The 25,910-nt window shown below is 36.5% G+C and overlaps 1 protein-coding gene across 1 annotated transcript in view; it reads right to left on the reverse strand.

Moving 5' to 3' along the window:
• SYT16 (synaptotagmin 16) overlaps positions 1-16,380 on the reverse strand; it is a 119,953-nt gene extending 103,573 nt beyond the window's left edge. The window contains 2 exon segments of the mRNA XM_061158361.1: positions 15,859-15,951; positions 15,954-16,380. Of these exon segments, the coding sequence (XP_061014344.1) occupies positions 15,859-15,951; positions 15,954-16,380 (520 nt within the window).
• Between the last annotated feature and the right edge of the window lie 9,530 nt (positions 16,381-25,910).

A 25,910-nucleotide genomic window follows, 5' to 3' on the forward strand; every position in this document is an offset into this window, starting at 1 on the left:
CGTTCCTAATGGTAGTAAGAAGAGGAAAATAGAAAATGGGCTCTCTTACTTTAAACTTGTCCTTAAAAATGTCCTACTGCCTATTATAATATTCAGAAATTAAGGCAAAAATTGAATCTCTATTTGACCATTCATATAAGTTATATGTTCTAACTTCTGTCCATATAAAATTATGTTATACATCTGAAATTTCCTTTTAAAATGACACAAAGTTGAAAAACAAGTAACATTGACAATAACAACCTCTGAAAACTAGAGGTTTTGTCAAGGTTCTGAAAACTAGAGGTTCTGAAATGTCAAAGTTCTAGAGGTCAGGTACTGGCATGTTCATTAATACCCAGCTTTTGTAAAACATGCAAGTCAACACAGCAAGAAAATTAACTTCATAAAGCTTTTAGAAAACAAATTCTGAAGCTTTTGCAGAATACTCAAATTTTTTCATGGACAGTTCTGGATAACCAGTGACATGGTGGCAAATACAATCAAACAAAGTATAATGTTGTACTAACAAATGAAGATAAATTTAACTAGGGATGGGTTTGCTTTCAAGAAATCACTTGGGCAATAAAAAAGCAAAGTTCCAATACTGCAATTAAAGGAAAGCAGGAAGTAGCATTCTGTGTTCAGAAAGGCATCCTCTAGGAAAGAAATGAAGGCTGTATAATTTACAAATCAACTGCATTCTCCTGCCTGAAACCATTTAGTCTCAATTGCCACAAGTAATCCTCAGAACATCAACAGAACAAAATACCTTCAATCCATAAAAACTCGAGATCAATGAATAACTAAGAACACAGTAGGGTTTTCCCTTCCATGTTACATTAGCCTTGTAGAATAATCTGATTGAAAAGTCAAATTCTATCACCATGATATCAAAGCCTACTGTTCTATTTTTTAAACACATTCCATCTAGCCAAAGAGTATTTCTAAAGTTCTATATGCCAATGTACTTGGAACACATTAATTCCATTAGCGAGCTATTTCAGGAAACAGTGAGCATATTTCTTGGAAACAAATACATGTGGTTAAAAAACAGTCTCAAAAAAAAAGTACGAGGTGAAAAACTGTAAACAAAGATGATTTTTAAATGCAATTAAAACTCCTTCCCATCACATATCAAAGGTGTCATAACTGCTTCTAGACTGAGAAGTTGCTGTTTGGGATTTGGGTCTTTTAACCAAAAAGCCTATCTTGAGATGGCACTATAAGGACTCTATCTGTCTCTTAATCATAGGCAACTGCTAAATGAAGTGTATCTATTTTCTCTGTTGCATTACTATTGGCAACCAGGTCCTCAGTAAGTGCCCAGAAATGTTTCCATGGTTACAAAAAGCATTCAGCATCCCTCTTGTTTTGGGCCAATTTAGCTTAAAATCTATTGTGGAGAAAAATATGGCACATTAAAAAGCATGAAATCAAGATACAACGTTATGAAAAGAATTCAAGGTTAAATGGGAAAAGCAGGCTTGACAAGGCTTTTTTAAAAGTGCATATAAATCACTGATTAAAATGCTGCCTTCTCCTACAGTATCTCCAAATACATCTCTCTAGTAGACTGCAAAGAAGCCCATATGCTGAAGCTGATGTGATTCTCTGGTATAAAGGAAAAATTGAGCACATGACAATAATTTAAGACTATTAACTGGCAGGTAAAATCCCTCCCCAAAATAGGCTTTTAACATTCATGAAGCTGAGAGTCCAGTCCCTTATCCCAGTTTAAGACAGTCCTGAGGGCATTTAAATAATGTGATGAAAGAGAGGAATAAGAGCTTTTGTTCATTGGCTATAAGGCATCTGAAGTAAATTAGTGGACTCCATCTCAGAGAAAGGGAGAAAGATGGAAGTTCTCTAGAGATAACTCAGTAATGCTCCTCCATCTATAAAGTAATGAGTGATTTGGGATAATGGAACTATCTCACTCCAGTTTTCTGCTGCATTCTCAACTCCCACTGCCACCAGAGTCAGGGCATTGAAAACATTTTTGAATCTTCTGTAACACAGTAAACAAATGGTATAAACATTTCAATAATCTGAAGGAGAGGTCCACAGCTTATGCTTGAGTAGGTGGGTCCATTCCCCCAGTGCTTTGTATGTGGTAGGCATTCAATAGATATGTGGTTTACTGAGGAAGGCCATCGTATAAGATGTCTCTTTATAGTGGAATATTTCTCCCTATACTATCTACACAAACATTTTCCCCTTTATCATTTTTTTATTCCTCTTATTTTCACTGTGAAATGGAGAGACTTGGGTGGAAATTAAAGTCACAATGTTATAAAGGGCTAATTTGAAGATTTTCACTTCCAAGAAGATAGAATAGATATACTTTTCCCTATTCTTCCCTCCAAGTACAACTCAAAACTCTAGGCATTGTATATAAAACAAAGATGAGAAGATTGAAAGGTCCCAAGAAGAAGGCAAACCAGCTAAGGACCATGAGACTCAAGGAACAACATGGTGGTGAGTTTCCTGGGTTCTTCTGCCTCACATGTCACAGACTTGAAGCTGAAGACGCTGGCAACCCAGAAACACCAATAAGCAAAGACACAAAACTCAAGAGACGCCTACTCTCTCTGTGCAAAGGGCCAGGAAAGGGACAGAATACCAAAACAGAAAAGTTTCAGACATTAAATATTATACTCTAGTCAAATAGCACAGGAAAACTGTGTCCCCTACGCTCAATCATGCCAGCAAAGGCCAAATAGGCAGCCTAGACTTCCATCCTCCCTAAGCTTTAATGAGGGTCGTTTTGGCTTGTCTCAGGTCATATTTGGAGAAGGAAATGGCAACCCGCTCCTGTATTCTTGCTTGGAGAATCCCATGCACAGGGGAGCCTGGCAGGCCACGGTCCATGGGGTCTCGGAGAGTCCGACATGACTGAAGCGACTAAGCACGCACGCACACCAATATCCCCACTAGGGGGTGCCAGAGAAGGCTGAGGAGGAATCCGGAACTTTCATCCTTGATGGCCATTAATAAGCATCGGGTGCCCCCGCAGTATCAGTGGGGGGCTCATGGGGAGCCTGTACCCTACCTGGAGTAATGAGGCACCCCTGCGCCTCTCCATTTGGGTGGTATCAGAGGAAGTCTAGTGGAGACAGGATTCTCACCATCAAGGCTACCTTCAACTCCATGTCAGCAGAGACCACATGGAGAGATGAATCTCTCATCTAACCCAGCATTAGTGTGGAGCACCCCTTCAAGGGTTAAGAAGGCCAAGAGGGAAAACTGGACATCTGCCTCTGCCTAGAAGTAACAAGGTGGTACCCCAATACCCTGCTACAAGCTTGGCAATGACTCTCTTTAGTTGAGAGGCCTTTCAGGGGGAGTAATGTCAAAATAAGGACAATCATTTCTTTTTATGCATTCACATTGGCTTACACATTGTTTCTTCTTACCAGCTACTATTAAAACTGGATTTAATTCAGATGACCATTATATCTACTATTGTGGGAAAGAATCCCTTAGAAGAAACGGATTAGACCTCATAATCAACAAAGAGTCCAAAATGCAGTACTTGGGTGCAATCTCAAAAATGACAGAATGATCTCTGTTTGTTTCCAAGGCAAACCATTCAGTATCACAGTAATCCAAGTCTATACCCCAACCACTAATGCTGAAGTAGCTGAAGTTGACCGGTACTATGAAGACCTTCAAGACCTTCTAGATATAACACCATAAAAGATGTCTTTTTCAATATAGCAGACTGGAATGCAAAAGTAGGAAATCATGAGATTCCTGGAGTAACAGGCAAGTTTGACCTTGGAGTACAAAATGAAGCAGGGCAAAGGCTAACAGAGTTTTGCTAAGAGAACATATTGGTCATAGCAAATACCCTCTTCCAACAACACAAGAGATGACTCTACACAGGGACATCACCAGATGGTCAATACCAAAATCAGATTGATTATATTATTTGAAGCTGAAGATGGAGAAACTCTAACAGTCAGCAAAAACAATACTGGGAGCTGACTGTGGCTCAGATCATAAACTCCTGAATTGCCAAATTCAGATTTAATTGAAGAAAGTAGAGAAAACCACTAGGCCATTCAGATATGACCTAAATCAAATCTTTTATGATTATACAGTGGAAATGATAAATAGATTCAAGGGATTAGATCTGATAGAGTGCCTGAAAAACTATGGATGGAGGTTCTCATAACCTCATATTGTGGTTCTCACCACCTCATATTGTACAGGAGGTGGTGATCAAAACCACCCACAATAAAAAGAAATGAAAAAAGGCAAAATGGTTGTCTGAGGAGTCCTTACAAATAGCTGAGAAAAGAACAGAAGCAAAAGGCAAAGGAGAAAAGGAAAGATATACTCATCTGAAAGTGTAATTCCAAAGAATAGCAAGGAGAGATAAGAAAGACTTTCTAACTGAATAATGCAAAGAAATTGAGGAAAACAATAAAACTGAAAAGACTAGAGATGTCTTCAAGAAAATTAGAGATACTAAGGGAACATTTCATGCAAAGATGGACACAATAAAGACGGAAACAGTATGGACCTAACAGAAGCAGAAGATATTAAGAAGAGGTGGCAAGAATACACAGAAGAGCCATACAAAAAAGATCTTAATGACCCAAATAACCACGATGGTGTGATCACTCACCTAGAGCCAGATATCCTGAAGTGCAAAGTCAAATGGGCCTTAGGAAACATCACCAGGAACAAAGCTAGTAGAGGTGATGGAATTCCAGTTGAGCTATTTCAAATCCTAAAAGATGGTGCTGTTGAAGTGCTGCATGCAACATGCCAGCAAATTTGGAAAACTCAGCAGTAGCCACAGAACTGAAAAAGGTCTGTTATCATTTCAATCCCAAAGAAAGGCAATGCCAAAGAATGTTCAAACTACTGCACAATTGCACTCATTTCACATGCTAGCAAAGTAATGCTCAAAATTTTCCAAGTGAGACTTCAATAGTACATGAACCGAGAACTTCCAGATGTTCAAGCTGGATTTAGAAATGACAGAGGAACCAGAGATCAAATTGCCAACATTTGTTGGATCATAGAAAAACAAAAGAATTCCATAAAAACATCTACTTCTGCTTCATTGACTACTTAAAGCCTTTGACTGCGTGGATCACAACAAACTGTAAAAATTTTTAAAGAGATGGGAATACCAGACCACATTACCTGTCTCCTGCAAAACCTGTATGCAGGTCAAGAAGCAACAGTTAGAACCATACATGGAACAACAGACTGGTTCAAAAGTGGAAAAGGAGTACATCAAGACTCTATATTGTCACTTTGCTTATTTAACTTAAATGCAGAGTACATCATGCAAAATGCCAGGCTGGATGAAGCACAAGCTGAAATCAAGATTCCAGGAGAAATATCAATAATCGCAGATATGCAGATGACACCATCCTTATAGCAGAAACCTAAGAGGGACTAAAGAGCCTCTTGATGAAGGTGAAACAGGAGAGTGAAAGAGCTGGCTTAAAATTCAACATTCAACTAACTAAGATCATGGTATCTGGTCCCATCACTTCATGGCAAATAGATGGGGAAACAATGGAAACAAGGACAGGCTTTTTTTCTTGGTCTCCAAAATCACTGCAGATAGTGATTATAGCCATTAAATTAAAATTATTTGCCCCTTGGAAGAAAAGCTATGATAAACCTAGACAGCATATTAAAAAGCAGAGACATTACTTTGCCAACAAAAGTCTGTCTAATCAAAGCTATGGTTTTTCCAGTGGTCATGTATGGATGTGAGAGTTGGACCATAGAGAAGGCTGATCGCCAAACAACTGATGCTTTGAACTGTGGTGTTGGAGAAGACTCTTGAGAATCCCTTGGAATGCAAAGAGATCAAACCAGTCCATCCTAAAGGAAATCAGTCCTGAATATTCATTGGAGGGACTGATGCTGAAGCTGAAACTTCAATATTTTGGCCACCTGATGTGAAGAGCTGACTCATTAGAAAAGACCCTGATGCTGAGAAAGATTGAAGGCAGGAGGTTAAGGGGACAACAGAGGACAAGATGGTTGAATGGCATCACTGACTCAATGGACATGAGTTTGAGCAAGCTCTGGGAGATGGTGAAGGGCAGCAAACCCTGGCATACTGCAGTCCATGGGGTCACAAAGAGTTGGACATGACTGAATGACTGAACAACAACATGATAGCTCTCTAACATATATCCTTTCCTCCAACGTGGTCTGCAAATGATGCCACAGTTATCCTTCTAAAATGGAGTTCTGTTGTTATCACACTTAATTAAGAGCTCTTTGAGAGTCCCAGCTACTTACAAGATAAAAGTTAAATCCTTAACACACACAAAAAAAGGTTTTCCCAATTGCAGCCTATGCTTCTAGTCTTATGATCCATCCCTGAAAATGTCACGCTTGTCCACGCATCTGTGTTTATGTCATTCCTTCAAATAGAATGCTTTTCTCTCTCCACTCATTTGTTAAATTATAACTCATTCCTAGAGTTTGTAGTCCTATATCATCGGCTCTGTGGAACTTCCTCTGATCACTACTGGCAAAACCATCTCAAAAGTTACCACGTTGTTAATTGTTCTAATTTTCCACAATTTTTTAAAATGGGACCTCTTACATGTAACTATCTCTTAAGACATTTGAAAACTCCTTAAAGGAAGACCAATATTTTATTTGTACATGTATCTCCCAGCCCAAACATGTTACCCGAATTAACGAGAATGTCCAGCTTAATTTTAGAGTAGGGTGTTAAGTGTTCTAGCTTCCACTTAGGATGTAAAACAATTGGAAATAATGTTATCACTCTTTAAATAAAAATGAAATCTACATAATATGTAAAAGTACACATTTTAAAACTCATTAGAGAGCTGAGGTCATAAGGTAACCAACTAATCCAAGAGTTACAAAAAGAAAACTTCTTTCAATGGGAGAAAGAACACAAGCATTTGCTTGCCAGGGGTAAATGCTGGATACATACTTCCTGGCAAGCAAAACTAAGATAGTATTTTCAAAGAATTTCTAAAGATCAAGTGTGTACTGGCACAAGAGTAGAGAACCCACGGGAGCCACAAACCCCAGGGAAATTGAAACCCAGTGAGAGGCTGGGCTCCGCAGAAGTCACCTGGTCCTCACAAGAATGAGCAGAGCCGGGCAAGCTGGGCAGGGGTGGAGAAGGCTTCTCTCATGGTATGGTCCTGGAGGAGGGGGAAGAGCAGCTGCTATAGGAAAAATCAGAAGTCTCACCAGGCTTCCTCTCTCATCTTTTGACTATAGAATAAAAGCCACAAGCCACTTGGGAAAGGGCAGCAAATCCCATCACCCTCAGACCATAGGCAGAGACACATGAAGGTGATGAACAGAACAGAATAAAAACTACCACCTCTGGGGTAGAGGTAGAAAGAAGTCCTGGGGTCAGACATGTGAAAATTCCCTAACTCTGAGGGAGGGGCAGGATAACTGAGAAGGCCCTAACCCAAGACACAGGAACATATCACCTGCCTAAGACAGAGGCTGCTGCAGAACAGTAGGAAACAGAAACTTCCAACATAACCACACCACACAAGCAAGCACCAAGTATTGAATAATATCAGGCTCCTTCCGGGAAAGGGCCAACATCCTGCAAAGAGAAACCCTCTCTGAGGTGCAGGCAATAAGAAGAGACTGGAGGCTAAAGATGGAGCAGATAATGACCAACTCTGTAGCAAACATGTCTGTGCCCTAAATACAATTATAATAATAAAGGGTTTTGAACGTTATGCTTCCCTTGTCGCTCAGCTGGTAAAGAATCTGCCTGCAATGCAGAAGACCTGAGTTTGATCCCTGGGTTGGTAAGATCCCCTGGAGAAGGAAAAGGCTACCCATTCCAGTATTCTGGCCTAGAGAATTTCATGGACTGTATAGTCCATGGCGTCACTAAGAGTTGGACACGACTGAGTGACTTTCACTTTCACTGCATTTTGAAAGCTATACTACAAGATTAACAATAAAAACAACAAAATCCAAGCCCAGCTCAAATTCTGACTAAATTCTCTCAACACCTTCACACTAAAGGTCCAGCATTAGAAAAGGCTAATCTACTTCTAGGCAGAAACACCATTTACTTCCCCTACATATGATGTTCAAGTCTCAGTCAAAAATACAAGACAAGCAATAAAGCAGAAGGGAAAAATACACTGTCAAGACACAAAGCAATCAAGAAAATGAAACTCAGATACAACTCAAGGGTTAGAGATATCACAAAGAACTTAAAAGTACTATGACTAACATGCTAAAAACATATTAATAGTTGAAAAAGGGAGAAATATGCATGAATTGTTGAGGAATTTCATCAGAGAGACTGAAATAATTTTTAATCAAATCAAAATGTTAGAAATGAAAAACAAGGCAACAGAGATTAAAACATATTTTTGATTGGCTCATCACCAGACTTCATACAGCCAAAGAAAATAGTAGTCAAATTGAAGATTATGTCATTAAATACTACTACCCACACTGAAATACAAAGGAAAAAAAGAATGAAGGAAAGAAAAAGAACATTCAAAAGCTATGGGATGATATCAACCAGGCTAATAATTGTATGACTGGAATATCAAGAAGAACAAGACAGAATGGATTAGAAAAAATGTTTGAGAAGGTGATGGTCAAGAATTTTCCAAAACTAATGAAACTCACTAAACCACAGACACAAGGACAGAGAACACCAGTAAAAATGAATGCCAGAAAAACATACACATATACAGTATTAATAGAAATGCATACACACACGCCCAGATATATGCTTCTGAAAACCAAAGCTAAAGTCTCTAAGGCACCCAGTTGGGGGGGGCGGGGGGGGGAAGACACATTATATGCAGAGAAACAAAAGTAAGAATTATAGCATATTTCTCATATGAAAGCTATGCAAACTACAAGACAGTGAAATGGCAACATTAAAATGCTGAAAGAAAAATAACTGTCAACTCAGAATTCTTTACCTATCTAAAACATATTTCAAAACTAAATATTTTTCAGACAAACAACAACTAAGATAATTTATTAGCTACATATATGCACAAGAAAAGTTAAAGAGTTCTTCAAACAACATAAATGAGGTAAATATAGAATTCTTATTTTAATTATTCTAGGAGATAGCCTTCTAAAACAAAACTGTATCAGCATATTGAATATTACTGAATATGTAAAAGTAAAATATGTAGTAGCAAAAAGCGAAGGATGAGAAGAAAGAATTTGGAGCTTACTGTTGTAATATCACCTAACTATAACTGAAGTAGTACAGTATTATTTCAAGATAGGCTACAATTAACTAAAACTATATGTTGTAAAATCTTATGATGATCATTAAACTTTCTTTTAAGAGATAAAAATAATAAGCCCATAGTGGATATAAAATGGAATGACAAAAATATTAAATCCAAAAGAATGCAGAAAAAAACAAGATAGAAGAACAAAGAATAGATGAAACAAATAGGAAAAAATCTAACAAAATGACAGATCTTAGTTCATTATCGATAATTACAATAAATGCAAATAGTCTAAACACACCAAATAAAAGTAAAAGATTGTCAAATTGGATAAAAAAAAGCAGGACCCAATTATATGCCACATACAAGAATCCCACTATAAAGATAAGGATAGGTTTAAAGTTAAAGAATAAAAAAAAAAACATGTCATGCCAACACTAATCAAAAGAAAGCTGGAGTAGCCACATTAATATCAAAGTAGACTTTAGGTCAAGAAATATCACCAGGGATACAAAAAGGTGCATTATATAATGACCAATAGGTCAATTCTCCAAGGAGACATATATTTCTAAAGTGTGTATGTATTTAACAATAGAGCTTCAAACTACATGAAGCAAAAATTGAAGAACAGAAAAGAGAAAAATAGCCAATTCCACAAGTAGAGTTGAAGGCTTTAATACTACTGTCTCAGTAACCAACAGAAGAAAATAAGTAGACAAAATCAGTATAAAAATAAGTATATAGAAAATCTGAAATAACGTCAAACAATTTGAAGTAATTTATAGAACACTGTACCCCACAACAACAGAATACATAGTCTTTTCAAGTACACATGAAACATTCAACAAGTTAGAACAGGTCAAGATGACAAAACAGAAACTTTAATATTTTAAAACTAAAAATGCTCAGGTCACAACTGAATTAAACCAGAGACTGGTAACAGAAAGTTATCTAGAATATTCCCAACATTTGTAAACTAAACAATACACTTTTAAGTAAACAATGCATCAAGACAGAAATCAAAGGTAAATTAAGAAATATTTTAATACAATGAAAATAAATATATATAATATTTTTAGATGTAGACAAAGTAGTGCCTAGAAAAATACATTAATTAAATGATTATATTAGAAAAAAAGACAAATAATACTCAAAGCAACCAGAAGGAAGAAAATAATAAACAATAGAAACAAATCAATACAACTAAGAACAAAAAAACAGTAGGGAAAAATTAATGAAACTCAAAACTTGTTCTTTGAAAAATATACAGACATATAGATAGTCCTCTACTCAGACAGACCATTGCCAAAAAAATGAAAATAAAAATTACCAATATCAGGAAACAATGGAGAACTATCATAAATACTACAAACACTAAAAAGATAAAAAGAAAAAACTATGCCCATAAATTTAACCTAAATGAAATGAAAAAAAAAATTCTTGAGAAGCCAAATTGCCAAAAGTCACTCAAGAAAAGATAGATATTTTGAATAATTCTATATATTCTAAAGAAATGGAATTTGTATTTCAAAATCGTCTAACAACAAAAATCCCAAATTCAGCTGATCTCTATTGAAATTCTAGCAAACATTTAAGAAAAAAATACTGATTTAACACAAATTTGACCAGACTATGAAAAAGGAGAAACATTTCACAGCTCATTTTATGAGGCCAGAATTACCCAGATACCAAAACCAAAGATATTGTGAGAAAACTATATATTAATATCCCTTATGTAAATTGATGAAAAAAAACTCCTCAACAAAATATTAGCAAATAAAATCCAGCAGTACATGAAAAGAATAGTATATCATGACAGAGACGATTTTATCCAGGTATGCAAGATGGGTTCAATATTCAAAAATTAAACACTCATATCATCAATTCAATAGATGCAAAACTGCATTTGACAGAATTAAATATCCATTTTGATTAAAAATTCTTAACAAATTGGAATAGAAACAAATTTCTTCATCATAATAAAGAGCATCTACAGAAAGTTACACCTAACTAACACTAAATAACAGTGAAAGACAAAACTTATCCACCAAGCCCAAGATCGAGACAAAGATACCCACTTCCACCATTAATTAGTCAAGATAAAGAAATAATAGACATGGATATTGAAAAGGAATAAATGAAACTGTCATTTCTCTGATATTATCTACAAGGAAAAGTCCAAAATAGCTATTTAAAAAAGCTATTAGAACTCATCATTGAGTTCAAGGAGGTTGCAAAATTCAAGATTATATGCAAAAATCAGTGACATTTTTATATATTAGCATGTAACAATTGGAAAATGAAAGTTATAGATATATTATTTCCAATTATATCTAAGAAAAGGGAAATACTTATGGATAAATCTAACAAAATATATATAAAACCTGTATCCTGGAAACTACAAAACAGATGGAAAAAATTAAGAACTAAATAAATGACGTGGTATACCATGTTAGTAGATTTTAAAATACAGTATTATTAGCATATTATTCTCTCCAAACTGATCTATGGATTCAACACAATTCTAATGAAAATCTCAACAAAGTTTTTTGTAATAATCAATAAGCCTAATTTAAAACTATATGGAAACAAACCAGATTAGTCAAAGCAATTTTTAAAAATACAAGTCAAATACTCACCTGATTTCAAGACCATAATGCTATAGTAATCAAGACAGTGTGTTATGAGAGAAAGAATACAAATACAGATTAAGAGGGAAAATGGAGTCCAGAAATAGACCCACACATATATAGATAATAGATTTCTGAAAATGTTATCAAAACAAGCAATGGAGAAAGAATAGTCATTTTAACAAATGGTGTAGGAATTATCAGATACCCATATGGGGAGAGGGCTTCATTCATACCTTACATCATGTAAAAAATTAACTCAAAATAGGGCATAGCTCTAAATGCAAAGTTTGAGCAAACTCGGGGAGATAGTGAAGGACAAGGAAGCCTGGTGTGCTGCAGTTTATGAGGTCACGAGTTGGACGTGACTGAGCAACTGAACAACAACAAGAAAGCAAAATTCATAACTTTAAAATTTCTAGAATAAAACACAGTAGAAAGATTTAGATATGACACCAAAAGCACAATTCATAAAAGCAATACTTGATAAGGTGGATTTCATTTAATTAAGAATCTGTTCTTTGAGGGATATTGTGAAGAGAGTAAAAACTCAAGCCACCAAACTAGGAGAAAATATTTTTAAAGTACATACCTAAAAGGTAACTCATATTCAGAATATCAACATAACTTTCAAATCTCAAGAATAAGAAAACAAACAATTCAATGAAAGTAGGCAAAAAATTTTACGACCCTACAAAGATGTGTTACAGAATACAACTACATGAAAATATGCTCAGTGTCATTACTTATCAGGGAAATACAAATGAAAGCCAAATGGGATGTTAAAACCTATGAAAGATCTATGATTTTACCCTATTTGCACAATAACAAGTTTATCTGCTACTGTATTATAGACTTTGGCAAAGATGCAAGACTTCTGGGTCAGAGACAAAGTACAATTTATTACTCACAATATCTCCATATATCAAAGGGGCAACACCAGAGGCAGGCCCAGAGAGATTCCATGCAATGTTGGGTTTATGTCACAGTCAGGGAACACCAAGTTTGGAAAACCTCTATCATTTGCAAGCAAATTTGCCTAAGATTTGCCCTGAAGAGAAACATTACTTTACTAGACTGGATAGCAAACAAATATCCTCTGTGCTCTGGAGGGAGACACTAATTTCCAAGGCTGTCATACAAACACCCTTGAAATCCAAAACAAAGGCTGTTTGTGGCTCTGCCCTGCTCATAGCACATGCAAGACACCAATGGAAAATTATCTCCCAACATGAGTTATCACTACACATCGATGAGAATGGCTAATAATAATAATATCACAACTGTAAGGATATGAGTGACTAGAAATCTCATACAGAACTTTTGAGAATGCAAAATTATACCCTGGAAAACAACAGAATTTTTTTTATAAAGTTAAACATATACTTTCCATATGAACCAAAAATATCACTCATAGGCATTTGCCTAGTTGAAAACAAAAAACCTGTTCTACAAATATTTAGAGCACCTTTATTCCTATTGCTAAAAGCTGGAAACAATACAAATATCCCTCAAGAGATGAATGGATCAACAAACGGGGGCCATCACGCAATGGAATATTATTCAGCAACAAAAAAGCAAATTGGGGAACACAGGACAACATGAATAGATCTCCAGTGCACTACAGTAAGTACATTATGGGAAGAATCAGACTCAAAAGGCTACAAACTGCATGATTCCATTTATATGACATCCTGGAAAAGGTAAACAATAGAAAGAGAAGATATATCTGCAATTTCCAGGAACTGGAAGTAGGGAAAAGGATTGACTCCAAATGGGGGAATTTTTTGAGGTGATGGAACTGTCTTATACCTGAGTGGTGGTGATGATACCATATGTCTGTCAAAAGTCACAGAACTGTACACTAAGAAGAAATTTTACTATATGTAAATTGTAACTTTTAAAAGATTAGGGGCAAGGAAAGTTACATGTATAAACTCTAGCTTTAGACTACCTAAGCTCTGTGTGTGTGTTAATTGCTCAGTAGTGCCCGGCTCTTTGCAACCCTATGGACTATAGTCCATCAGGCTCCTCTGTCTATGAATTCTCCAGGCAAGAATACTGGAGTGGGTTGCCGTTTCCTTCTCTGACCCAGGTATCGAACCCAGGTCTCCTGCATTACAAGAAGATTCTTCCCTTTCTGAGCCACCAGGGAAGCCACCTAAGCTCTGCCTCTTCCTAAATGTCAATTTTGGGTATATTCTTGAATTCTAAGCAACAATTTTCTCAACTGTAAAAGTGAGATTAATAATAGTATTTAAAGTTGTTAGCTTTCCTTGTTGTTCCATTGGTAATTATTATTTGATGTCCTATTATACATTCAACATTGTGTTTGGTTTTTTTTTGTTTTTTTTTTTTTATTAGTTGGAGGCTAATTACGTCACAACATTTCAGTGGTTTTGTCATACATTGACATGAATCAGCCATGGATTTACACGTATTCCCCATCCCGATCCCCCCTCCCACCTCCCTCTCCACCCAATTCCTCTGGGTCTTCCCAGTGCACCAGGCCCGAGCACTTGTCTCATGCATCCCACCTGGGCTGGTGATCTGTTTCACCATAGATAATATACATGCTGTTCTTTTGAAATATCCCACCCTTATATTGAGGATACGGAAATGAATCTGTTACCTGGCTCCAGGCTTCCATAAGGCTACAAACATTTCCTGAATGAACAAATTAACCACAATTGTTTAACTGCCATTAGATTATTACAAAAATTAACAGAAGCCAGTGTTAAACACTTATTGAGCCAAGTTCATGTTAATTATTTTAAATATAGTTCAACTTAAGCAAAAATTTTCTAAAATAGGAATAGAAATTTCAAGTCAAGTCTAAGAAATCCTATTAGTAGGCCAGACATTTCTAGGATTATCTCTATAGATAATTTTAAAAGACTTGAAATTGCATCTATTTATAGTTTATCAGATTCAGAAAGCATATTAGTCTAAATTGTTTTCACCAATTTATTTTAGCATATAATATTACTTTAATTTAGTAAGAGGATCAAAAAAGCATTATAAAAAGAATATGAAATTATATTTCTTCATTTACCAAGACTTCATGTATCTGGATAAAACATTTCTCTAAAAAATAAAGCTACAAGGAATCACTGAAAATGGATGAAGAAACTAAGAATGTATTCCATAAAAATCTATTCCTGCCAACAAGAAGAAAATTAATGATTTCACCTTTATATAACATAAGAGATCCAACCATCTGAATGAGCTTGTGTACAAACCCACATCCTATAAACACACCCAATACCTTTCTCTGTCTATCATGTACCTCTCTGTCTGTCAATAAAATTGAATGTCCTTACTTCAGGCTTAATATAACAGAAGTGTGAGAAATTTATGCCAGAACATACTACAGCTACTTTTATAGAGTTAATTACATTTTCATCATATTCATTATGCATTTATTGAAGGCCTATTATATGCTCAGTTCTGACAGGATGATGCTCTATAGGCAGTTTGTTTTAAATGTGTCCTTTCCATTCAAGGCTAGAAGAAAAGCGAGCTATTCTTATTCCAAAGATTTCCTATACTGTCATCTCACATCACGTCTCAGTACAACACTGTGAAAAGTGTTCTTGGAGTGTTATCAACTAAAAATTCTGCAACGAGTATGGCTTTTTGCACAGGATTTCACACTGAATAATATAGTAACATCTAGAGATTCCTAACCTAGTTTTAAAAAAAAAGAGAGAGAGAACATTTTTAAAGATATTTTAAACAGCATGACATATGCACAAGGGGCTTCTCAAACAGAACCCACAGACTCATTTTCACCATTTCACTTGCTCAGAACTATTATTTTGGAATATGGAGCCCACCAATATGGATCTCCCAAAGTTTCATATGTTGAAAATATTCCTAAGGATTATATCACTCATTAAGAAGCCAGTGTGTGAAAAGATACAAGAGAAAAATAAAATTCAAATTATAACTGAAACAAATAAAAATAAAATGAGTACAAATTTCCTTTGGACAAACCCAGAGAAAATGATTACTGGCTAGCTTACCTTGCTTTTTTCCATTAACATTTTCTAAAATACCAGAGAGGTGGCTGTCAAAGCCATGTTGAAGGCTACCCCTTTGCTTTTCAAGGTGATGTCTTCCTCAACAATAGAAGAAAGCACATGTGGTGGCTTCTGGTCATCAAGGGTCTGACTGGGCCACAGGGTCATTATGGAACAAGAGTTCTTTGCATATTGGCTAAGTCTGGGGCTTGAACTTTGGCCAGAGTCCTGCAAATCACTATTACAACAGGAGAAAGGATCCCCTTCAAGAAACAAAGAATCTGTGTTCTCTTGGCATCGATCAGTGCCTTTTTCTTCACCTTCAGAGCAAGTTTCCAGAATCTGAGTATCATTTAAGTCCTGGTCTAGCATATTACTCAATTTAGAGTCTTGTTTGCTGAAGTTAACCAGCAAAGCAGATAATGTGTCTCCTGCTTGCTGGAGAGCTTCATAAACCCTAGATATCCAGGAAGAGAGAGGCTGGAAGAAGTTCTGAGCATCCTGAGATGCCATGGCCAACAGCATGGCCAGCTATCTGATGTCTACAAGTCCACTTGCTCCATTCCTTCAATACTCTGGTCTTAATGTGAACTACAGAACATGCATGATGAGAAATTAAACTGGATGTCTCTTAATGGCTGTGAATATTTCAGTCTCAAAACTTCTCAGCTGAAACAGAGGAAAGAAATACTTACACCTGTTAAAGTTACAACCTCAGGCCACCACCAGATTCCTACAGTCTATGTCAAACAGCATTTGGGGACTAAAAGGGGTCATCATTGGAATCCTTAAGGCAGCTAAATAAAACTGACTGTAAAAGTCTGAATGTAGATTATTTCAATGCCTGCTCACCTCTGCAGACATGTGCAAAACTTCCATTAGCAGTAATGGGCTCTATTCATGTGGACTGAAAGAAGTCTGTCCTCAAAGGCCATGCTTAACAGCGTGAAAAGGATAAATGAATCTTCATTAAGAGGCAGTTGGATGTGACATCTCAAAATAGAAGAAAGGTTGGATGCTTCATCTGTAGATCCCAGAGAGCAGGCTAATAAGCATCTCTGCTTTGTGATACAAAGAGTTATCCTTTCAAAGGAAAAGTGTACCTAGAATTAAAAAGCTTTTAACAAATCTTAGAGCAGGGTTATATATATTTTATGCAATTTTCAAAAATTACACATATTCTTGAGGAACAACCCATCTTTGAAAGATTGAGGGTGGCACGTGGGTTATGCAGCTTACTGGAGACATGTTCTGAGCATTCTGTTACTCTTGTCTGTGTTCCAAATGCCCAAAGATAGCCCTCCACAACCTGTGAGATTCCTGGGAGATACTTCCATGAGATTCACAGCCTGAAGTAGGCAGCTACAGGACATCGACAGAGTAACAAGGTACAATGAAGATTCTAGGGCTAAATAGCTATACTTTCACAGATATACATGCATACAAACAGGTACATATATACCTGTGATACATAATCATATGGATGTGCATTATGCATGTACATACTTATTGCCTTTACACTGCTCACCAGTATCTCACGATGAAAGTTATAAATGACAGCAGAGCATTCACTGCTTGCACTTAATCACCCCATCTCTTTTATAGTAATAGCTTCTTTCTGACCAACTCTATCAACCATCCTTTAAATTTCAGCCCTCTTGACCTCAGACTACTACACGTGACATGATTGCATACCTAAAAATTTCTCTTTAGACTTTGTGCTAGTCATACATTGATTTATTCAGTAAACAAATATTGATTAAGTGACTCTGAAGGGCTGGGCACAATGCCAGGTATAAGGTAACCCTGACGTATCTGTCCCTGTGGAGCCCACATTCCAGTTCAAGGGAAACTGAGCTCTCTGCACTTTCTTGAGGCTGAATAATTCATGTGCCTGTCTTTCAGGCTCTTCCTTGTCTACCCACCAACTACATATATGCAATCACTCATTGTCCTACAGTTTCTCCCCTCCTCCACTTTATATTCATCAGCTGGGAGAGTTGACCTATCCATAAGTCTCAATTAACACTCTTTTTTAAAGCTCCAAAATATACATCTCCAGACCTAGCTAAATCCCTTTTACCAGACTTGCACATCTGGTTATCTAAGCCAGTAGTTCTCAAACTCTGCTGTGTCAGAATCACCTGGTGAGCTAATAAAGAAAACAGAGGCCCAGGTTAATTGAAGGACCTGGACCTTTGCATTTTTGTCAGGTGCTTCAAGTGATGCTGACACCCACCCCCCAAGGTGTGACAAATGCGGTTCTAAGGAAAGAGCTACACTTGGACACCTCACCCAAATCTCAACTTCAGCTCATCAAAACACAGCACACCACTTTAGCTACAAGTGTTCAACTCTCTAGACTTAACATTTAGAAGTGAAGTGTTCATCACTTAGTGATGTCTGACTCTTTGCAACCCCATGGACTGTAGCCTGCCAGGCTCCTCTGTCCATAGGATTCCCCAGGCAAGAATATTGGAGTGGGTAGCCATTCCCTTCTCTAGGGGATCTTTGGTTGTGAATTTCTCTTGAAATCTCCTCCTTTCTATTTCTTCTATCCCAAGTTCTGCTAATTTGGGGTCTATAAAGACTCACTTCTGTTATATCTGATATAGTTATCACCTTTCCCCACACTCTAGTATCCTCAGATATTGCATATCCTCAGATATTACATATCCTCAGATATTGCATATCCTCAGATATTACATACCTAGTCAGTTTCAGTTTCTAGTCTTCCCCAACTTCAGTCTATCCTCTAGGTTTGCTCACCATACTTGATCTTGCATCGGTGTATTGCCTGTCTTCTCCCTTTGAATGGAAATTCCATGGAAGGCAGGGACTGTCCGTTTGTTCTCTGGTTTATCCCAGTGCCTTCAAGTATGCTGAGCACATAATAAATCTTCAATAAATGAATTAACAAATCCTATTTAAAATTGTGCAAAGAACAGTTTCTAGCATATACTAGAATGTGTACTCAAATGTGCTAAACTAATTAATAAAACCTTCTCAGAACTGTTGAAAACATCTGAATGTTACCATACAAATTCCCTGCTTGTAACACTGAAGAGTTCTTTCAGCATTTGTTCCACCCCATTTCACCATCCACAGTTTTGGGGGTTTTTTTTGTTTTTTTTTTTTTTGTACATTTGTTTGCTTTTCCTCTATAAATATTTTGCTTAATTTGATATGCTTTGGGGCATCACAAGCTTTGAAAGTTTCCTTAAAAAGCAGTAGGCTTAGCTTCTACCACTGTGCCTTACAAGAAACTTTTTAAGATAGAAATGACATATCTTCCTTAATAATCTAATAATCTTTTTATTTTTCTGTTATACAGAGAAAACTTTATTTTGCTATACAACCCAAAATCTTTGAATTTATACCAGAATTTTCTTATCCAATCTTGGATCTAGTAACAGCCTATACTTCTGGTCTCATGTCTTCATGTCTCCTGAAATCTCTGTCCATCAAACCCTCATGTCAACATTTTTAAAAATAAATCTTGCATCATTCTCCTAGTTTAAAAACAAACAAACCACAAAAAAATAAATAAATAACAGTATGGCTCCCTATTTCTTCTTCTTCAAAATTTGAGCAATGGCAAAGGTTAATTCATGCTTGTTAACACAGAATTTTTTTAAATTAATTTGAATGCCTCCAGCTCACTGCAGTCATCACCTCTCTGTGTTTATACCTACTAGCTTCACTCCTTTCTGTGTAGTCTTCCTGACCCCTGGAGGCATATGGTGTTCAAGTTCTACCCTGTAGGATAAAGTTTACATTCTTTACCATGGCAAGCAAGAGGAGAAATGCTCAAAAAGTTGATACCAGCACTGTCTTACTGCCTTTACAGCCAGAGAGGGTTCCCTATGGGCCTCCTGCTGGGTGTCGACTCTTCAACTGCTGAACCACTAGCTGTGAGGAGGTCTAGGGGTGCAACAGGACAGTTGCAGGGGCCTCAGATCAACGGCTCTTATTCAACCAACTTAGAACTGTTTCAATACCCTAGCTTTTGCCCTAACTGAAGGTCTAGCTGAGTGTGAGCGTTCCCACTGACACTACCCACAGTGGGAACTCAGCCAGTCCTCGCCACTCCTCACTCTGAAGTCCTACTGACTCATCACACTAACACACTGAGCATTTTCCAAAGTGATTGTGCTCCTTCCTGAGTTCTGTTTGCTCTGCCCAGGATGCCCTCTCTTCCTACCCTGCCTGGCAAACACATATTCTCTAGAATGAGTCAACTCTTCATCTACAATCAAAGGTGTGGCCTCAGAGTGCTTTGAGTGTGCCATTATGATAGCAGGTTTTATTTGTTGTGGCAATTATTGGTCAGGATTCCTCTTCCAATGGACTGTGAGACCTTCAGTGCTGGGACTGTGTTCATACTTTCTAGTTCCAGGACACACACATGGTAGAGACACTATCAGAGTTTGTTGAATGAGTGAATGAAAAGTACTAGTGAAAAAATGTAAAGCTAAGTAGCCTTAATTCCTTCATTTTTCTTCAGCAGTAAAGCTGGTGACCTCTAACAGTTCCCTTCCAGTTTAAAACCCAAGAATTTAGCAGTGTGAGGCAAAAAGCATTTTAACACTGAGGCTGGATGTGTTCTACAGTAAGTCACCTTTTCAGGGATTTCTTCTTTACTTTTCCCAATAATTATCATTAGATGATCTCAAAGTGATTGGAAAGAGACCAAGTCTCAGTCTATATGTGAAAGATGTTCAGTTGTTATATACCGGAATAGTTCAAGGAAAAGACATCTAGAACCAGAATCTGAAAACTTACCAAGTTAACAGCACTGGAGAGCTTTCATTGTATATTAAAGCAGGCTGAAGCCAAAGGGTTATGAACTGACAGTGTAATCATGGAGATATCTTCACTGCTTAGGTAAATTTCAACTTAATTGGTGAAGCATGCCAAGGGTAATACCAGTTACATACGTAGTATACTAGTTGCAGGGAGAGGGGATGGCTTTCTTACTGCTTAGAAGACAAAGTTGATTCTGGTGCTCTATTAAAATTTTTTGATAAAAAATAAAATGAAACTACATGAGAAAAGAAATGATGGTCCAGGTTCCTGGATTAGAAGAAAAATACAGGTAAAGTCTGTGGTAGCTGAGAGGGCTCATTATTTGAATTAAAATAGTTCATGAGCTTCTATGATTTTAAGTATAATATATACTTACAGGCCTCTCAAAATATTCAGAATAAACTAGCAAGTTAATAAAGAAATAGTAGCAACTGATAAAGATGAAGACTCTTGAGAGTCCCTTGGACAGCAAGGAGATCATACCAGTCAATCCTAAAGGAAATCAGTCCTGAATATTCATTGGAAGGACTGATGCTGAAGCTGAAGCTCTAATACTTTGGCCACCTAATGCAAAGAACTGACTCATTGGAAAAGACAATGATGCTGGGAAAGACTGAAGGCAGGAGGAGAAGGGGATGACAGAGGATGAGGTGATTGGATGGCATCACCAACTTGATGGACATCAGTTTGAGCAAGCTCCAGGAGTGGTGATGGACAATGAAGCCTGGCATGCTGCAATCCATGGAGTTGCAAAAAGTCAGACATGACTGAGTGACTGAACTGACTGGCTAAATGATAAAGACAAAAGTAAAGCCACTGATGAATTCCTAAGGGCTACATTTCTTTAAACTTTGTTTTAATTAGAAGTACACTTTAACTATAAAAATGTTCAACTAAGGTCATTTAAAACATAAGAAACGACCACACAGTCGACACTAAAGAGTTGTGCTTATCTACGGAGAAAATGATCAAATTCCTGAGACATATGCTTTCTCACACATTTTGACCATCCTGTGAAGGGTAACTGTGAACAAAAGTGTGCCATCCCCAGAATAAAAATGCTCAGAGTCTTTTAAAGGCTACTAGGTAAATCTTTCTGACCCCACTTCCTATCTGATGACAGACGGTTGGATGGAAGAGGAGAGTGATGACCTAAGAAGAAAACCAGCTTCTAGGAGCTATGCCTTAAAAAATCTATATTATTTTGATGAAATCTCAAGTGGAAGCCCATAAGCATGTATAGTTTTCAAAGGATTATCAGCTCCTGGAGAGAGTCAGATACATTTTGAGAGAGAATAAAATGTTTCAAATGGTATGGTCCCCAGGAAACCAAACCCCAGATCAAAATTTTATACAAGTTCATCTACTGAAGTGTGTTGTTATTTAACATTTTTTAAAGGAGAAATCACTTTGGAAAATCTACTCTTATTCTCTACCAAAATCTGTAGGGCAATCATAAGTACACGTCAAGAATACTGGGTTTATTTAAAGTCCCTTCTGGCAGCCATTAGTTAACTTCCTTGTGTCATCTGTTAAATGTGGGTTATTTATTACTGGTTTCCTGGAGTGGTCATAAGGCTAATTAAGTCTATAATTTTTATGACCATTATCATACCTTTAGGAGAAAGGCATTTTGCATTACCTAGCATGAACAAGAAGGCTTAGAAAGATGAATAATGCATGAAGTCAAAATAAGAACTATAATATAGGCTGCAAGCCATCTTTAGCATGATTCCAAAGAGTCTACAGGTGTTTTCTGTTAAGAGCAAATTTGGTATGTGAGTATGAAAATATGAAATTGAGATGAAATATCTTTTGTAGCATTTGTCCAAAATGTGTTCTAAATGTTGGGATTTAACAAACATAAAAATTGACTACTGAAGACTCTTGATGTCAACAATATAGATATAATACAGCCATATTGTCATTGCTGGGGAATGGGCAATCAAATAGACCCTCCACGGCTGGGCTTCAGGGGGGCAATTAGCATAAAGCAAAACATGAAACTTCATTCTAACCAAAACATACTTTCATCAGTAGGCATTGAGAAAAATCAGTCAGTGTGAAAAGAATTAGCAATGGCTTTGGAATCACACAAAATCAGTGTTGGATCTTCCCTCAATTATGGCAGAGCAAGGGGCCAGTCAGGTTACCTGGGTGCACCTACATGTCTTTATCTGTAATGTGGGGAACACTACCCCCTACTTTCTGTCTTGCTATTCACTACGGAAATTGGATTATATAATGTTTTTAAAGCACCTGGAAGAGTCCAGTACATAACAGGCACTCAATATCAGCTTTTCATTACTAAACTAAAATTTTTGACATTTTAAAAGGTAAAAATACATTAACCTTACATATACAATGGATAAACAACAAGATTCTACTGTATAACACTGGGAACTATATTCTGTATCTTTTAATAAACCATAATGGAAAAGAATATTAAAAAGAATGTGTACATATGTATTACTGAATCACTCTGCTATACACCAGACAACAATACAACACTGTAAATCAACTATGCGTCAATAAAATGAATTTTTTTAATTGTAAGGTATTTTCCTAATGAGTAGTCAATGTGCGATTCAAACCCAGGTTTAGGAATTCCATGGTCTATTTTCATCCCATTTCCATCCCACCTTGGTTGCCTATTTTACTAATGAAACCCTTCTAAAAATAAAAAATTTTGCAATTTTCCAAAATAAGTTTGATAAAGTTTTAAAAAATTACCCTTTTCCAAAGTAAGTGTAATAAAGTAAAAAAATCCTAAACTATGACCTAAGTCAAGGAAGACTTATTTTAAAATCTATTATCAGACTCAATGCAACAGAAAGCTTTGTACATGAGCATAATAATCTCAAAAAGACTTGGGTTGATGCAACAAGAATTTTTAATTGTTCGAGGTTTCTACCACTGTAACAACATCTTTTAAATATTCTCCAAATTTCATAAGCCCATTGGGTATTTTGAAGCACCTATTATCTCCAAGGCGGAGATGTAAATATGCTTCACAAATATTCAGTGGTTACATAAACACATAAGGTCTTCAGCATTTCCAGAGAATTATTTCCAGAAAATAATACAATTTTCTTAAGACATTGTCACTGCTTTTGCATAGAAATACATTTTCAGACATACATTTTCATTGAGAATTTATAATGAATTATATTTGATTAATACTTACCATTTTAAAGACCCAACCAAAATGAGGAAGAATCTCACTTTGCATCACACTAGCTAGAGTGATTACAGTTGACGTCCCATAAGAGTGCACCTGTGTTCCAAGGCCACTGGCACATATCGGGGCTTCCCTGGTGGCTCAAATGATAAAGAATCTGCCTGCAATGCAGATTCAATCCCGGAGTTTGCAGGAAGATCCCCTGGAGAAGAAAATGGCAACCCACTCCAGCATTCTTGTCTGGGAAATCCCATGGACAGAGGAGCCTGATGGGCCATAGACCATGCGAAGAGTCAGGCATGACTGAGTGACTGGCACATATTAACTGGCCCCAAATAAAGGAGATTCTAAAAATCTCAATTAACATCCATAGCACAAAAGAATGTAATTAGAAGGTAATGTAATGAAATTGAGGAAAGCAAAATGCAGGCACAATTAACAGGAATTACTCTCAGACTACTCAGGTAAATTTCAGGAGATTTACCAGGTTGTTGATTTTTGTTCCAAGAGAAGAGATAGAAACATCATTCATATCACTTGAAAATGCACTAGCCTCGAAGATAAGAAAAAACTATGGAACTAAGATAATTGCAGCCCTCTAGAGATAAATTAAGCAATACTGTAATTATCAGCAATCAGTTAGTGTTTGTTCAATTTTTTTCATTAATTATAGAAATAAATCAGCTTGATGAAAATTTGTTTTAAATAAGAGGGAAATAATGTATAAGTCCTCCACCTAAACCCACCTCTCATTATTTTTGTGTATTTCTTCTATAATTTTTCTTTGCAATTTGCATAGAATGGTAATCACAATAAATAGCAACCTAAAAGTTCACTTATCTCATCTTTCATCTAGACTTCACCAACAAGGCCTACTCATTCTTTCATCTCTTGAATCTATCTACCTGCCTTCACCCACCTGCACAAGTAATACCCAAATCAAAGTCACCATTATTTCCCACCTAAACAACTTCAACAGCCTCTGAAATGACTCTCTGCATTCTCTCTTACCCACCCCTCAAAAAAAAATCCTCCACAAGATTTAGAAGGCTATGGATGGTTTGACTTCTTGTCTTTAATCACTCTCTATTTGCTCTCTATATTTTAGCATCTCACCACTTCCTTTCAGCATCTTACTTCACCAGGCTCCTCCCCACTGGCTGAGAAGCTCTCCTCTCTCTAGGTTTCCTTCTCCTGTCCCCCAAAATCCATTCATCTCCTTTCAGGACTTAACTTACACTTTGCTCTTCAGAATGCTTTGCTTGACAACCAAACCTCATAATCCAGACCCAAATGTGTCCCCCTGAAATATTCTCTTCTAGTATCTCTTTCTTCTTCTTAACACATTATAATTGTAGCTTATTGATGACTTATGTAATTATTTCTTTTAACAGTGTCTTCTTCACTAAACTAGAAGCTCTGTGAAATCAGGTAGTGTTAATTTTTCTTTGCCCTTTTGTCAGCATCCAGTTGAATAGAACAGAATAGGCAATCTATAGTTTTGGATATCTGAATACATACACAGGCAGTATTATATCCTATTTCATTCATTTAACATTTTAAGGCCTTCTGTATATTTTCATAGTGTTTTGTGGTTACCATTTTTAACTATTTAACATTTAAAAATTAAATTTTCAATTAAAACCTGAATAAATTTTCTCAAATTCAAATCTATGAAAATATTTATTTTAAAAACAATATGCAACCCTTTACATCTCAGAAAAAATATATCCAGTATACTCCATCAGAATATAGTTAAATTATATTAATCCAGACATCATAAATTTTACATTTATAAAAACTTTGACCGAAGAGAAAGTAAAGCTTAACTTCTGCATTTTCTATTGAAGTAAAATTGAAAAGAAAACTAGCTAAATAAGATTATCATCATCGTCACCCTCATCATCAAAATATTTCAGGGGACTATTTACCTTACAGTTCCTTTTTTTCATTAAGAGGTTAGGAGAAGGATCTAAAAGGTTTTCTTTTCTAATCAGATCCCAGTAATGCTCATGCTGCTGGTCTTTGACATCTCAAACAGCAAACTTTTACTGAGGGATGACTT

This window comes from Dama dama, chromosome 12, assembly GCF_033118175.1.
Source record: "Dama dama isolate Ldn47 chromosome 12, ASM3311817v1, whole genome shotgun sequence".
Classification (NCBI taxonomy): Eukaryota; Metazoa; Chordata; class Mammalia; order Artiodactyla; family Cervidae; genus Dama; species Dama dama.